The sequence below is a fragment of the Meriones unguiculatus genome, chromosome 8, assembly GCF_030254825.1.
Source record: "Meriones unguiculatus strain TT.TT164.6M chromosome 8, Bangor_MerUng_6.1, whole genome shotgun sequence".
NCBI lineage: Eukaryota > Metazoa > Chordata > Mammalia > Rodentia > Muridae > Meriones > Meriones unguiculatus.
Window position 1 is genome coordinate 81598874 of NC_083356.1, and position 17892 is coordinate 81616765.

The 17892-nt window shown below is 35.1% G+C and overlaps 1 protein-coding gene across 1 annotated transcript in view; it reads right to left on the bottom strand.

Moving 5' to 3' along the window:
- The window catches only part of Lrp1b (LDL receptor related protein 1B), a 2037254-nt gene that overhangs the window by 62503 nt on the left and 1956859 nt on the right, over window positions 1-17892 (bottom strand). Inside the window, exons 81-83 of the mRNA XM_060390094.1 lie at window positions 17548-17721; window positions 15688-15813; window positions 10792-10956 (exon numbers count right to left, since the gene is read on the bottom strand). Coding sequence (XP_060246077.1) covers window positions 10792-10956; window positions 15688-15813; window positions 17548-17721 — 465 coding nt within the window. The remainder of the gene's footprint in view (window positions 1-10791; window positions 10957-15687; window positions 15814-17547; window positions 17722-17892) is intronic.

Here is a 17892-nt window from a genome sequence, read left to right on the forward strand (position 1 = left end):
AAAAATTACTGGTAGCCTACTGAATATTTTATGATTCCATAGTTTATGAATAATGCACAGTAAAACATTTCCTAGATTATCTTTGAACATTCCTTTATGGTTTCCATGTTACATAAGGAAGGAGCACCTCTCTGCCTGGCCTGTCCCTAAGTAGGAACGCCTGTGGCAGATACAGTGAGAAGGAAAGCATCTATAGCAAACTCATAAATGGAAACTCAAAAGTGTAAGTATTGATGAGCAGATTCAGTCACAGGCTCATCCAAGGCTCACCGCCACTTATCTGAAACCAGAAAAGAATGTCTCTGTGGTCAGAGCTTTCACCACTAGTAATCTCTGTGCAAAATAAAATTGCCTGGGAAATACGATAAATTGCATATCAAAGGGTATCAGATTTTTAACAGATTTTTTTAAACTTTTTTTTAACAGTTTTTTTTTTTTGTTGTTGTTGTTGTTTGCTTTATTTATTGTTAAATATCTGGGAAAATACATCCATAAAAAACTCAACAGTGTGCCTGCTGGATCAAGAACAGTATGATGATAACACTGACTCCAGTGCAAATGCAAAATTCCACATGGTCCACCCCTTGGAGGTCAGCGGCTGCTGCTAGAGAAAGAATATGTTGCCTCCAGAAACAAACTCTTGAATATATAGCATATATTTAAAGAATTATTTGTAAGGAGGAAAATACTTTTAAAATTCACCTGTATTTCTTAAAAAAATGAATAAACATCTACAATGTATTAAGTAATTTTTGCTTTGAAAGAATAACCTTAAAAGTACTAGACCTTTGCTCTAAACAAAGTCATACTTATTTCTCTGGTGAAGAGCACTGTTCTAAAAATAAATTATTTATATATGCTGTTTGTTGGTAGATAAATGTCTATTAATGCTCCCAAAATAAGGGGATTAGTAGAGCTGAGTTAGTTCATTATCTTTGTTACAAGAAATGATTTATTGAATATGAGCAGGCTGTTTCCTCATAGTGGTAACAAATGTCTTTTCTATTGATTGTTGAGATAAAAAGAAAATATTTCATCTGGAAAATCAGTGAATGAAAATAAAGACAGAAAATGAAACAAATAGAGGTGTTAAGTGAAGAGACTGATAAGTTCGGCAGAGGTTGACTGAAGAAAAGGAAGGCATGTAAAAATGAATTATTTCATCTTCTAAGTAAGATTTAACACAATACTTAGAGAGAAATAATTCATGCCAAAGAAATGCAAGTGATATGGAGCCCACAAGCTTTAAGGACAAAGTATAGAAGCCGAAGATCCTAAGAACATTCAGGGTATCACAACAAATCAAATACAGACACTAAAATAGGGAAATTCTATTTAAATTTTACAGGGTTTTTTTTGGTCTCGTAGACAGCATTTGCACAAACATTACAGGCTATAGCCAATGCTCATGATTTAACTTGAGAACTTGGTTGAAGGACCCCTTTACTGAACACCCCACATATTTGAGCTCTAGGACATAAACAGATCAAATTAGCACTGACTTTGAATCTTAATTCCTACTGGCTAGCTTTCAAAGTACAGGAAAGGACTATGTATGCGATGAGGTCTAGTAAGGAGTCCTTAATAGTTTTACTGAGCCATGAACCTAGAGATTTTACAATAAAGGCTGAGCAGCCATGATTTACCCATTGATAAAATAGCAGTAATAGTGGCATGGATATTATGGGAGAAATCAACCCCTTTCTGATTGGATTTATCTGGTGTCAGTAACTAGTTCAAAAACATATAGCTGGCTAGGTCAAAGGCAATAAGGGAGAACAGAAGCAAGTCCTATTATTTTGCTAAACCGACACAGTAATAAACTATCCCCTGAAATTGTATCCTCATTCCTGCAGATTAGTGAGTGCATCTCTCCACTCTAATCAAAGAAGTTTCTTTGTGTAGTAGATGGTGATCATCACTGAATCCCTAAGTGACCAACATGCAGCAAATAAGAAACTGTGGAATGTTCAGCTTTAAACGAGACATTGATATCACAATTCTACTCCCAAGGCTCAGGTAATCATACAGGAAGCACTAAGTGAAAGAGAGTGGATGCTTACAATGAAACGTTTGCCAGATATAATAGTGTAATTATTGCACATATGAACTCGCAGCTGAGATTACATGCATAAGACTGATACCCGGTCAGGACAGCCAAATTCCCAACTTAGATGGTAGAGGAGCTCGCGTAGCCCAGCTTCTGTCTGATAATCTATCAGTACCTGAGGCCTACTTCCAGAGGGAAAGTACGTTTCTTCAGCAATTCAGACTCTGACACAGTACCCATACTCTTGTAGATAATCCCACACCCAGGTACACACAGTCAGAAGTAAATAGACTCAGAGAGCACACTGCAAGAAGTTGTGAAAGAAAAGTGAGGGGAGGTGCTAGCTGAGGAATTGGAGGGCAGGGAATGAGGAGTGAATCAAACCCAAACATGTTACAAGTAACTATTAATCCTAAATAATTGTTTAAAATAATGAAAGAAGCAAATTATAGAGATCTGAATAAAGTGGGGAATCTACCTGTGTGCTTGATAATCTCTCCATCAAAGCCACTCAGAGAAATAAGAATGTTTTAGATCATTCCTGTCAGTCATGGATGATAAAACGAGAGCAGGTGTCCAAGCTCTCCCCAGTTACCAAAACCTTACAACACTTAGTATCCAACTCAGCTATGTTTAGAATTATTACCATTTCTGCCTTTGAAGAAAAGATTTCCTTTCAATGAGACCAAACCTTCATATCCCAGAGAGTACCGGCTGACAGGAAGCCTAGAACAACGGCAGCAGCATACACAGTACTGAGGTTCTCTAAGACTCCCTCAACCAACAACTTAAAAGGAGATACTGGCTTTTTTTTATGGTATATGGCTTCTTGGCTAGTTTTACACCCTGTGCAGAGTGGCTCCAATTAAACCAAAACTTGCCAAATTGTATGTTTCTCATGGCTTTACCAAGCCATGATGTTATTTATCCTAATCCCACTCTCCCTCTGTATTACTCTCACACCCTCCTCTCCACTTAATGCTCTCCCTACTTTTCCCACTTCTGCCTTCATAGAATCAGTCTTCTATCCTTCCCCAGTCTAGAGCCCTTTTCATTTAAACTGTACTAATTCAAGTTGTATATCACTGCTAAATATCAAAATTCACACTGATAATTTTTAACAAATCCTGCTATATTTTATCTATTTTTAAATACTTGGACAAAAAGATTTTTCCATAAAGAACAGATATTCGTGAAAATAATACTAATTGTAGATATAGCTGTTAATTCCATAAATATCTTATTAGATACCCATAGTAGAGTTTCATAAACTAGTTTGTTTTTATATAAAAGAATAACTGAATAATATTATGTTCTATCCTAAATTTCATTTTTTACTCAAGGTAAGTTTTATCCTAAACTCATCATCCTAAGAGAAGACCACACAAATGAACTAGTATATCCTTTTTTTATATAATAAATTAAAAATATTTAATTTTGGAGCATTTCTTACATGAATATACTTTAAATATTTCATTTAAGTGCTACTTACTTTAAAACCCTTAAGGAATGAAGAAATGCATTCCTTCATTAAAAAAAAATCTAATTATACCTCTCAGATGTGTTCCTTTAAATACTGATATTTTCTTTTTAAATAAGGCTCTCCCTCCCGGTCCCATCCTCCTTCCCCCTTCTTCATGCATGCCCCTCCCCAAGTCCACTGATAGGGGAGGTCCTCCTCTCCTTCCTTCTGATCTTAGTCTAACAGATCACATCAGGAGTGGCTGCATTGTCATCTTCTGTGGCCTGGTAAGGCTGATCCCCCCTCAGGGGGAGGTGATCAAAGAGCAGGCCAATCAGATTATGTCAGAGGCAGTCCCTCTTTTCATTACTATGTAACCCACTTGGACACTAAACTGCCATGGACTACATCTGTGCAGGGGTTCTAGGTTATCTCCATGCCTGGTACTTGGTTGGAGTATGAGTCTCTGGGAAGACCCGTGTGTTCAAATTTTCTGGTTCTGTTGCTCTCCTTGTGGGGTTCCTGTCCTCTCCAGATCTTACTATTTCCCACTTCTTACATAAGATTCCATGCACTCTGCCCAACTGTTGGCCATAAGTCTCAGTGTCTGCTTTGATAGTCTGCTGGGCAGAGCCTTTCAGAGGCCCTCTGTGTCAGGTTCCTAGGTTGTTTCCTGTTTTCTTCTTCTTCTGATGTCCATCCTCTTTGACTTTTGGGATAAGACAGTTGAAGGATATCAAGGAGATACAAATTTTCAGATGATATGATAGAATACGTGAGTGACCCCAAAAACTCTACCAGGGAACTCCTACAGGTGATAAACACCTTCAGCACAGTGGCTGGATACAAAATTAACTCAAAAAAAAAATCAGTAGCCCTCCTGTATACAAAAGACAAAAGGGCTGAGAAAGAAATCAGGGAAACAACACCCTTCACAATAGCCACAAAGGACATAAAGTACCTTGGTGCAACCCTAACCAAGCAAGTTTATCAAATTCTTATTCTCATTTTTATATTAAAAAATTACCGATACTGTTCATTATACAATAAAAATATATTCTATTGGAAGAACTTATTTTCTTTTTTAAATTAATTTATTCATTATAATTTATTCACTTTGTACCCCTGCTGTAGCCCCCCTCTCATCTCCTCCCAGTCCCACCCACCGTCCCTATTCTCCCACTATGCCCTTTCCCTAGTCCCCTGATAGGAAAGACCTCCTCCCCTGCTATCTAAGCCTAGCCTATCAGGTCTCATCAGGACTGGCTGCATCATCTTCCTCTGTTGCCTAATAAGGCTGTATCCCCCGGAGGATGTTATCATAGAGCCAGCCACTGAGTTCTTGTCAGAGACAGCCCCGGTATCCCTTACTAAGGAACCCATTGGGAATCTGAGGTGCCTCTGGGCTTCTCGTGAGCAGGGGTTCTAGGTCCTCTCAGTGCATGGTCCTTGGTTGGAGTATCAGTCTCTGCAGGCCCCCTTGGGCCCGGGGTTTTTTGGCTCTGTCGGTCTCCTTGTGTTGTTTCTGTCTCCTCGAGGTCTTTCTATCTCCCTCTTCTTCCATAACGTTTCCGGCACTCTGCCCAAAGCTTGGCTACGAGTCTCAGTATCTCTTCGATACCCTGCTGGTTAGAGTCTTTCAGAGGTCCCCTACGGAAGGCTTCTGTCCTGTTTCTTGTCTTCTCCTACTTTCGATGTCTATCCTGTTTGCCCTTCTGAGTGGGGTTGCAGCCTCTTATCTAGTGTCCTCCTTATTTTCTTTAACAGAGATGATATCTACTGAGCTTCCTAGTGCCTTTTTCTTCAATACACTAACTATATTTTTCCTGAAATGTTTTAAAGACTCAGAGACCTTAATTATCAATTAATCATCATTTAAGATTATTTTATAAGCATAAATCTAACAATTTTCTAGTCTGAGAATAAAGTAACAATATCGTGTTTTCTTGAACTTTAACTAAAATTCCTTATTTGAATTTCAGTTGACATTATAGTATATAGTTCAAAGATTATTATAAGCAAAGTTGGCAGTGAGGAACCCTAGTAAGATACACATTAATCATTTAGGGGATGTAAAAATAAAGCATTTATGTCCTCAAATGAAATATGCACAGACTACACATTAATGGCTGTTCATTGCACATTATACTGCATATAAGAATTTACTAATTAGATTTTATTATGACTTGGAATTTTTTAATAGAAATACATTTTACTTTTAATCTTTTTTTCTTTTGGTTTTTCAAGACAGGGTTTCTCTGTGTAGCACTGGCTGTCCTGGAACTCACTCTGTAGACCAGGCTGTTCTCAGACTCATAAATCTGTCTGCCTCTGCCTCCTAATCATTAGAATTAAAGGCATATACCTCCATCCCAGGATTAGAAAAATATTTTAAAAGTAATAAAAATCAAAGGAAATATATTCAAGCTAGCATACAGTTTTATAAACAAGTCTATTGCATGAATTAATGAGAGTATCAAAAATATCATAATGTTATAAGTAGATTCTCATATTTGAAAATTATAATTCCATAAGATTTTAAAATTCCTACAGAGCAGTTATAATTTTCTGTGGCAGAAAAGATGCAGTCTATTGTTCTGATTAGTTTTGCATTTAAAAAGTCTAAATAGCAAATAATATTCTAAATAGTTTAAATAGCAATTTTTTAGAGACATTATTTGTGTAGTAGGCAAAAAAAAAACAGGTTTTAAAGTTAAGCAAACATAGAAATTCTTTAAAAATGTCAGTTTTGCAGTAGCATAGACCAGTATACAGAGGAATCACAGCAGTATACTCCAGTCTGAGCAGTGGAGTGTGCAGCCATAAAGGGACACAAGAACAAGAATAGGAATCTGAGCAAATATACTGCAAGGGGTGCTGCAAGGGAGACAATAAAGAGGAAGGAAGTGAGCATATCTCAAAATGACCACTGCTCGGTTAGCATGCTTTGTGAACTCATTCTCAGGAACTTCAAAGCAAGTGATGACAAACGGCATAACTTTGTTGTTACTCCATTCAAGACAGAAGACAGCATACCTACAAAGATGATCTTAGTACTGCCATCTACATACCTCACAGTAAAACCATGAAAAGAACAGAGCAACTTTTGTAAAAATCATTCTATTAGTTGTTGCAGTAGATTTTCCTTCAGAACATAAATATGCTGTGAGGATTATCATAAAACAAAACAAGCAAAAACAATGGGAAGAAGGAGAAAAAACTACAAGACGGGGGGCAAACACAGGCACACAAAGCACAACACTGAAAGAACAAAATCATGAGACGACCTTACACTGTGATAGCTATATAACCAGTTAACCAAGATGGAGAGAGCTGAACTGCCAGAAACAGTAAAAAGTGCAAAGTTTTAAAGGTCCAAAGACAAGGTAGAAGGCTGAAGTTAGAAAATAAGAAGTTTAGGCTAAGACAGAGTACTAAAACAGGAAATTAATTCAAGACATAGATTAAAAAAATTAAGAATAGATGAAAGAATCAGTACATTGCAGAAAAAAATTTGGAGAAAAAAAATCAGAAAAGAAAAAAGAGGATATTGAAACAGAAGACAGAAATTTGGGAAACGACTGAAATATGTCCAATAAATTACACAATAGAAAACATCGTCAAAAGACATGACCAAGCTGAAAAGCAAATATTAGGAATAGAGTCTAAGTTTGTAACATTATTATACAGATATAAAACACGAATATGACACTTCTAGTAAGTCAGGAGTATATTCAAGATATGAAACTTAAGAATTAAGGGTATGAAAAAAATTAAGGGTAAGAAAGAAGGAGCTGAAATAAAATGTATACAAGCTTTTCAATTAAAATATAGCCAAGAATTTCTCAAAGCAAGCAAAGAAATAAATATCCAAATGTGGAATCATACTCAAACAGACATGATGAAAGAACCTCTTTATGATCCATCATTATCTATACATCAAACACACAAAGCAAAGAAGTGATACTAAAAGGTGTAAAGGAAAAAAATCAACAGTCATCAAAAGGCAGAAAAATCAGAATAATATAAGTCTGTTACCAGCAATACAAAAAGCAAAGAAAGTCCACAATAATACATATCTTGCTTTGAAATTAAATAATTGGCAAACAAGTTGCTCTGCCCAGAAGCACTACCTATTAAAGTAGAGAAATATGATTATTTCAGAACAGATACAAGTAGAACCACTAATCCAGAACTGCTGAAAATTTCTGAATATCATGTATTGAAGAAGGGAAATATTACACATAGAATTTATGGTTAAAATATAGTTCATGCAAATAATGGGAAAAAAAAAGGAACCAGTCATGTTCAGCATAGCAAACCAGTTGACATCTAAAATACTTACTTGGAGGAGAAAACAAAACAAAACAAAACAAAACAAAAAAACAAAACAAAAAAAAAACACAACCAACCAACCAGAAAAACAAATAATAGAATCTAATCAATAGCAAATACATCTCGATTATAACAACAAATATAAATGGTCCTAACCCTTCAATTAAAAGACAGACACTAACAGGAGCAATTAGAAAGCATGGACCAGTTATCTGATTTTTTACAGCCAGAACACACTGTTGGGAACAGATATCCCAACATTGTCAAAGGCAGAATAAAAGTCTGACTACCACACAAAGAGAAGCTACAAACAAGGTAATGCAGCAATTGTCATACTTCAAACTATAACAAATGAGAAGAAATTTTTAAAAAGGCAATGAACTCTAAAGAGATGATTTTGAAAGAGGATCTATCATTACAAAAATTTATACACTAAGTGTTTGGTCCAATTTCATAAAACAAACACTTAGAGGAATAAAATATTGCATAGGTTCAGGCACAATGATGGTGAGTCATTTTAAACCCCACTGTAGCTAGGACCTTGAAAGTAAAAATCAATGAAAGAAATCAGTTAACCTAAGCAATAGATAAAATATATTTAACAATATTCACAGTATTCAGCTCTAACATTGAAAACACATTTTTTTTCATTAACACAGAATATCCTCGAAAATTGGCCACATTACAAACCAGTGAAAAAGCTTTAATGTATAAGTGAATATACAAACAAAACACAAATGAAATAACTTCTAGAATTTTATTAGACCTCAGTGGATTGCAAGTAAAACAGTACTAACCTTAGAAAACATACAAATGCTTAGGGTCTGAACAATATACTTTTAGGTGAAGACTTAGTCATTGAAAAAAAGAATGACAAACTTAAAATGTTAGTACAGTCAAAATTAAGGCCACAAAATAACAGAACTTCTGGGACCCAGGCTAAGCAGTTGTAAAAGGAGTTTATAGTTGCAGTTACATTTTTAAAAAGTCTAAGAGAAATGAACTAAATAACTTAATGGCACACCTTGAAGTGCTAGAAAAGTGAGAATATTTAAATGTAGAAAACAGAAAGAAATAAAAATTATGGCATAAATTAAAGAAATAAAGACTAAAATATCAATAAATAGAATTAATCAGATAAAATTTTGATTCTTTTATAAGATGATCAAGGTTGAACAACAAGAGAAAGGATACAAACTAATAAAATTAGTGACAAAAGGGTAATTGTCACAACACACTCCAGCAAAGTCTATAAGGCCACCACTGAATACTTTAAAAACTGATATTATAATAGACTCAATGATTTTTTTTAAAAGGCAAATCTGTAAACACATAAGTATCCAGAACTTTTCCAGAATAGAAAAGAATACATAAGCAACCTAATTAGAGTCATAAGAAGGAAGAGGAATGAATTCGTGATAACAATTCTCCCAAGAAAGACAAGTCTAGAGTCACAGAGCTGAGAATATACTGCAGTTGGTAAAAGGTCTCCTGTGCAAGCAGGAGTGCACAAATTTGGATTCTCTGTCTCCACATGAACACATGGCATGGCAGTGTGTGCCTAGAAACAGCACTGACAGAGTGGAGATAGGTAAATTCTAGAGCCTTATTGGCCTGCTAGTCAAAGGACCAGGCCTGACCCCTACCCCCACGAGTTATCAGTCCCAGGAACTGGGCCATAGGTCACCAATCCCAGAAATAAGAAAGCCATAAAATTACCCAAGGAATAGGCCAGAAGTAACCACAAAAAGAGAAGGTATCTTATCTCGGGGCAGGGCATGTGTTCTGGGCAGCCCACCAACATAACATTCCTGATGCTAGTCAATCACTTTGTAACAAGCTTGCCCTTGGTGAATATCATCCAATCCTGTAACTGCTAAACTGGGAATTCCCCGTTCTTGCTCAAGCGCCAAACCAAAACCCTGCCATGTAGCTGCTCTCCTCTCTGATCCACTACTTTGGTGATGGTTGAGAGACTGAGCTTAAGCCCAAATAATGCTCTTTACTTTTGCATATGCGGTCCTGCTCCTGGTGGTCTTTGGGGACCTTAAGATCTGGGCATAACATTAGTAGAGCCAAACTGAATAGTCTGATCAGTAAAGAGATCCTGTTTCAAGAAGTAAAGTAGAAAACAGTATGCTTGGTTTAGCGCCTACAGCACAGATGATGACACCCACAGGAACACATGGGTACACCATGCACAAATACACGCCAGTAAGTATGCACGCACACATGCATAACACACACACACTTTCTGACCTCAAGCAGAGCTACAAGGTTATGGTAATAAAGGCATAATAGTAGTTTCACAGAAACACACGTAGATCAATGGAAAACAATCAAAACACCAAATACACCAACGTAATTATGAAAAACTAAATTTTACAAAATTGCCAAAAGCTCATGGACAAAAGAGAAAGCCTGGATATCCACCTATACCAAAAAGCAAGTTAGGTACATATCTCTCACACTTAACACACATCAATTTGAACTGGAGCAAATGACATAGTGAAAAAAGTATGGGGAAAAAAAAGAAAGAAAAGAAAGAAAATTAACTGAAATAAAATATATATTGAAAACTTCATAATTATGTATGGAGTTCTGTTACTTTTCAATGTGTCTATGTATATAGTTATGTGTACTTAAGATGAAAATTAAAAAAGCACTGCTAATCCTAGGTTATTTTGATTCTTGTTCAAGAACTATGCTTTCCACTAAGTACAATAGTACAATCCATAGTCATGTCTAAATACTAATTACTATTAATAATTTTGTGGTGTGAGCTTTGATACACTAAATAAACTCGTTTGATTTTGTTAAATTAATTTTAAGTTTAACTCTGATGATTTCATAGTTAAAGATCATCAGACTTTACTTAACTCACACTTTTCATTTATCAAGAAAATGCAAGTAATCTGCACATCTAGTTGGGTCAGATATTTACCTAGAGGGGATGGTATGCATGTCCCTCCGTTCTGACAGTAGTTGCTACAATGGTTGACTTCACACCTTCCTCCGGAGTAACTGGGCCAGCAATGGCATCTCAGATCGCCTTTCTCATTTAAAATGCATCTTCCTCCATTTTCACAAGTCAGTTTGCAGGAGTCATCTATTTAAAAGAAGAACAATAGAGACAAGCATGTTGTTCAAAGATGCTTCAAACAATCCAAGTAAATACATAGATTTGAATACTAGAATTTATCCTTCACAAAATACACCTAACATGGAAGTTGAAAAATTACACAGCAAGTATAAGCAGATATTTAACTTACATTTTCTTCTTTAAAACATTGTTTTCATTCTTTATATTTTTTATTAGTAACCAAAAGTTCCTAGATATAACATATTTTACAATGGATACATTTCTATTTTAATACTATGCTTTATGAATGACAATGCAATTGACATGTCAAATACCATTGTAATAGAATGGTTTCATGTATCTTTAAATAGAAGAGAGAAAAAGTTCAGGTCGCAGCACTCCTCACCACATACCTAATTTTAAGAAGTCAATTTTCCTAAGTGGGTCAGTGGAACACAAGTACTCAATTCTTAGCCCTCACTAATTCCTAATGCAGTGATGGCCAATTGAATTTTTTAAAAAGGCCACATTTTGCAGTCACAGCCTCAGAGAAATAATGCATGCTGGGGTTCTGGAAAACAAAGTGATTCTTGCTACTTCAATAAAAACCAAGTTCAATTCAAAAGACCACCTTGAAAACGAGAAAATCATTAGATTTATATTTCTTTCATTACTCAAGTGTTTTTTTTTTGCCTACAGCCCATACTATATTACCACCTAATATTATTCTTTATTATCTCCTCTCTCAATTTTGGATTTTACTCCCACATTTGTTTACCTGTGTATATGTTTATGTTGTAAACTAGGATCCATGTAAGAGAGGGAACAGGCAGATTATTTTTTTCCTTCCTAATTTGAATCACCTCACTTAATATGAGACATAGTTGGTCCCCAGCTGGTAGAATTATTTGGGAAGCATTACGATCTGTGGCCTTGCTGGAGGAGATGTCACCAGGGAAAGTTTTTGAGGTTTTAAAAGACATCATTTCAGGCTAGTCCCCTCTGCCTCCTTGCTTAGAGTTTGAGATGTAAGCTCTCGGCTGCTCCTACCACCACGCTTTCATACAACTGCCATGGACTCTCAGGCTCTGGAACTGAAAGCCCAATTAAATGCTTTGTTATATATAAATGACTTGGTCAGAGTGTTTTGTCACCAAAATAAAATAAATGAATAAAACAGTGCCTATAAGTGGAATAATTGAGTCCTATGGCAGCTCTATTTTTAATATTTTGCAGAGCCCCTAAACCTGTTTTTGTAACGTTGGTAAAGCTGGCACTTCACCAGTCACGGGTAAGCATATTCCTCTTTTCACATTTTCTTCTGAACAGCTGTCATTTTTTTAAAAAAGTGATAGCCGTTCTAAGATGACACAGTCAACGTTATTTGTAATGTAGGCTGTCATTTTCAACTGCATGCTTATGCCTCATTCAAAAATTAGGTAGCCTTAGCTTTGCCAGTAGACTTTCTGGTATTCTTTTCTGTTCCATTGTTGTTTACTATGCATATGAGAAAATCTAACCTTTAACTGGATTCTATAAATAAATGGAATTAATGCTTAGCATATGTGAATTTTGGTTTTGACATTAATATTTGTAAGCGATAAAAACATTAAGAATTTAAAACATAAATATCATTTTCTATGTATACACAATAGATGCATTCATGCAATATAGGTATTTCAGCTATTTACACTGTCTAGAACAGAAAAACGTTGAAGAAAAGAGAATTGTATTTACATTGAATATTGATAGAGTCCAACAGGCAATGGCATCACCTATTTGGTGAAGTGTTTAAATATCATGACTGAACCTTATACCTTGACTGCCCATGAGGTTCCCTGAGAGTATAGCTGCTAGTGGAAGTGTATCTGTGAAATCAGAGCCTGGGAGAAAAAAAAATGAATGTTTGACTTTACCTGGGTTAATGAGTGTGAGGGAAAGCTGTTCCCCAAGAAGCAAGGCTTTGAAGAGATAAGGATGGAATAAGAGGACCGCTGTATTTTGCATCCTTGCCCAGATATAAATACTGTGTAGAGTCTAAAAAGCTTGAGAATTAATATATTGGTAGATGTTTAATTGAAATCAGAATGATGAGTAAGATGTCATAAGTTATGCTGATTGTGTAATATGAGTATGACCTAAATAAAGCAATGCATGATGGTCAAAGGTGCAAACATTCTGAGGGAACAGGAAAGGGAAATCAGTGAGATGTGAAGGGATGGGAAAATGAGGATGGTTCACTTCTTAGCCTATTAACTTCAAGTACCCACTTCAGTTGAACATGGATTCTCTGTAGTATGTTTATTGTGGGGAAGTTAAGAATATTTCAAATATTCACTGTGGAAAGTGTTTGCCTAACTTGTAGATTCCTAAAACATATCTAATTCATTTAGGAGGAAAAAATATAGATTCTGAATAAGAACACTAGAGATGAACATTAAGACACTTCAGGAAGATTAATTCCTAACTGCAGTTACTATATGTGAATGATACAGACATCCAAAATCTACACATTGAATGAACATTCTAATATTAGGATTTACTAGGCGCTAACAATTTAAAAACAGGACAGGACACTGCTGAAATGAAAGTTGAGTTACAGCCATTCCAAGCTTACTCTAATAATTCTTTATATTTAAACAGAAGCCTGCACTTATCAATAACTAAGTAATAATCAGAGGCCAAGCTGCAGTTGTTATATCCAACTTTAGGAAGGAATGGGTGAGTGTTCTACCAAGGCTGAGGAATATTTGAATTTACAATTCTTATATGAATATTGTATGCTCATTTTTAACAATAGCTGCTAACAACAGTAGTGCATGAAGAGCTAAAGATCAGGGCTGTACCGAAAGTGTGCATCAGAAAAAGAGAACTGGATTCAGCTACACCAAAATATGACCTGAAGATTTTACTTATACTCCAAACACATTGTTCTATTTCTACAGAGAGAGACTAGTTTGAACACTGGAGTGGAAATAGAACACAGGAAATTCCTGTGGGGGCATCCTTTATGGATATGTGGGTGGGAGGATAATGAGAGAAGGTATTTTCACTTGAAAGTAGTGGTTGACATGTTAAGAAACTCAGTTTCTGGGTGGCTGCCCTAAACTGCACACTCACACACAGTGCAGCTTCTTGACCTAGCCAGAAAATAAAATAACGGGGATATCTGAAAATACTTCATTTCCCCAGCACAACTGAGATCACAGGTACTCTCAACGGTAGGAGATTAACAAAGCATAAAGGTCATCATGAACCAGTGAAAGAGTATGTTCGATAACTGGAGCTAACAGAATAGAAACTCAGGAATGATCCACAGCTCTCTACCAGGAATGACAAACTTGCTGCCCACATGGCATCTCTACTCTTCTTTCTGACAGTGTAAACGTTTTAAAGTATCCTCTATCCACCCTAATTCCATGTTGTATCAGAGTTTTTTTTCCCCTCTGTCATCAGTTTACATCTAAATCCAAACTCTCTTCTATTTTAGTTGAAAATCATATCATTAAGGAAATTCAAAAGATCCTCACACTTCATAATTATCTGAATCCTAACAAGAGCTGAAGTAGGCCCCTGCTGTACCAGCTGTGGCTGTACAGATAAACACTGGTCACTTGCATACATTATTCATCATGTCGTCTTTTAATTTTGTCAGGTATTCAATGTTTAAAATGTGGACATTAAAAAATATATAAAAATATGATTGATTGACTTAGACAACTTCCTGCTAAGTTGTTTACACTGAATGCAACCCACAACCCAGAGTGGAAAACAAGGAGCTAGTGATCTGGAGAAGGAGAGGGCAAATGAGGATGAAGATGATATACAGAGATGAACAGTAAATTCTAAGACAAGAAAAAAAAAATGTAAGAAATCCTGCTGTGAAGATATCCTAAATTTATCTCTCATTCTGAAATGCTTGCTGTGATCCAAAACTGCTTTGGAGCATGCTGTTCTAGTCTGTGGCATAAAATTTAGTAAGTATGGGTTTTTCTTTTAATAGAATTGTTCCAATTATAAATAATACCATAAGTTTGAGAGTTTTATCTAATGGGTATTCAGCAGAAAACTTTTCCTTCTTTTCCATCTTTTTGTTTTTGAATCTCATCTTTTAAAAACACCACTATCAGAAATTATGGCTGTCCATTCTAAATTCATACATCAAAAATATAAGCTACATGAAGAAATACGAATAGCTTCACCCCTAAATTAGTCCTTAGTTAGTAAGTGTTCTAACTTGCTTATAAAAGTTGAAATATGTACTAGTATTATTCTTATTACTAATAGTATTTAATATAAATACATTTCCCATGGAAAGATTAAGGTAATTTGTAATGTAGTCTGTATTTTCTAAATTAGTGTTCTGCATACATGAAGTAATGAAAAGTATTGAAAATAAATACATTGAATGAATAAATGGAATTGGGGCTAGAATTTATACCTGTAGAAGAAAGTCACCTTTAAAATATTATGTATAAAACAAGAACTATCTAATAATATATTTAGATTCTGATAGTAACTTTTCAGTTATTGATCCATTGAGCACATGAATGTACAGTGTTCTTTTAACAGAGACAGAGGCATAAAGAACCTTCTGTAGAGAGGATTGTTTTCACAGAAGTTCAAGAGCAACTGCCATTAAGGCAGATGAGTTGATGAAGAAGGCAATATTGCCTCATTCCAAAATTCATATAAATTCATCTTCACTGTTTATATGGTAATTCATCTGACTGTTTACAGAATAACAGGAATACCTACCTAACAGACTGTCATCATTGCAGGTTCCATTCATCATGTATTTTCCTTCTGGGCAGACACACGTGGCCCCAGAAGGATTCAGCAAGCAGAGGAAATCACATGATAAATCCAAGCAAGGATTGGGTACTAACGGAAACAAAATGAAGAAAACAGAGGCGTGTGGAATAAAAGTTGAAATAAGTTCAAAAGCATAAAATTTAGTAAGCTGAGTGATGAACTGTCAATGTGAAAAAGAAATCAAAATGATACTGTACTGAGGCCATGGCATTTTAATGTTAACATTCTAATTTATGATAAAAATCAGTACACAGTACCTTCATTAATAAAAAAATTTCCCATTTTAAAGGAGAATGATTGTTTGGCATAACTTCATATTACTGTTGCATAAGGTTATTTAGTTTTTATATTATAACATTTGGCATAACTTCATATTACTGTTGCATAAGGTTATTTTAGTTTTGACTCAAAAACAACATGGCTTCTTTTATACAGTTCATGTACAGTTATCTACACTGATTATTTTCTACTTTGGCCAATTTTGAATGATGATTTGGTGATTGCTTTTTCCAGAATATTCAAGACTCAACCTTAGGTAGTTAGTCTAAATTGAACTTATGAGGCAAGGAATTGTCAACTGAGAATTTTGCTGGACTCCCACTATTTTAAATTTTCAATGAACCTCCCTGCTCATAAAAGTGCCCCAACTGAAGTGTTTGGACATCCAAAACTTAATTTATATATAACTCCACTGTACGGCTTTAATCAATAAAACAACTAGTAACTGGTGTTTACAAAGACTGAATATTTACATGCTTTTGTAATATAAAAATGAATATGATTTGAAATGTGTTAAAATGATTCTATGTTTACTGTGTAGGACTTTGTAACATGTAAGACTGAGCATAAAAGTTTGTCTTATCTAAATGTTTATCTAATGAGCATCTTATATCGTTAGAGGTGGTTCATGGTCTTTCTTAGATTCCAGCCAGATCACAGACTGTTCTGATAAAATCCAGTGCTCAAATTCTGTCATGTTTAGGAGAGCAATGAATTAACTTTAGATTATGGATATACCCATATTTGGCTGTGAGTATACGTTAAGCAGAACTGTACGGTCACATGAAGTGTCCTTGTGTTAACCGTAGACCCAACATAAGTGGTTTTTATGAAAGGCAGCAGTACATGAGGAGCTATTTCAGAAATTTTAGGTCCTGCTTGAATTTGTTCCAATTGACTTAGATAAACACTGAGGTCTTTTCAAATAGTTGTAAAACTCAAAATGAAATCTGTTTTTATTTGCCTTAAAGAGTGTCTAAATGAACTGAAACAATTTAATAAAGACTTTGTATACATTATTTTAGAATTTCAATCATACTTTTGTACTTTTTGAATGAGTTTGCAACATAGTTTCTACATAATATCCTCAATTATTTATTTACTGAACCTTTTCTAGGTTGGAGATTTATGCTTATAAAATGTTATAAACAACAAATCAGAGAAGAGACAACTCTTGGGAAGAGATTGCTGTGAACACTCTTTAGGCTGCAGGGTTAATGGCATGGTAGTCAATGGTTGTTAACAACAATGAGAAATAGCTATTGATGGATTTTCATAACTCTATGTTATATCTATATATTTACAAGTTCTTAAAACTATTTTAAAAGACAATTTTAATCCTAAGAAAATGCAGTGTGCATACCTCTCTGACAAAAGTAAAAGCATCTATGTTATTTGCTGATTTTATATGTCTGGTGACGCCAAGGCAAACTTTGAGAGATTACTAGAAGTATAGACATCATTAGCATAATCAGAAATATGATTTTAAGAGACATAAGGAAATGTTTGATATATTTTACTTACAATTTAGTTGTTTATAGCGATGTGATATCAAAACACTCTTTGTTTTGTCAACATCTAAAGCTAGGACCTCTACTGAGCCATGGCCAAATTTTTGAACTCTAAATACACCATTTTTAGGTCCCGCTCCATATATATAATCTTCAAAGACATCAATTCTGTGAGGATGCAACAAACCTGGAATGTTCAAGGAAGAGGAGTTAATGCCAGTGTAGCATTAAATTGTCATATACAATCAATGGCATGCTTAAGTAGTTATAGTTTACAATTAACGTTTGCTAACACAAGTGTATATATACTCAAATCTTTAAAATAGCTAGATTTATCCAAGATCCAAGTATCTTTATC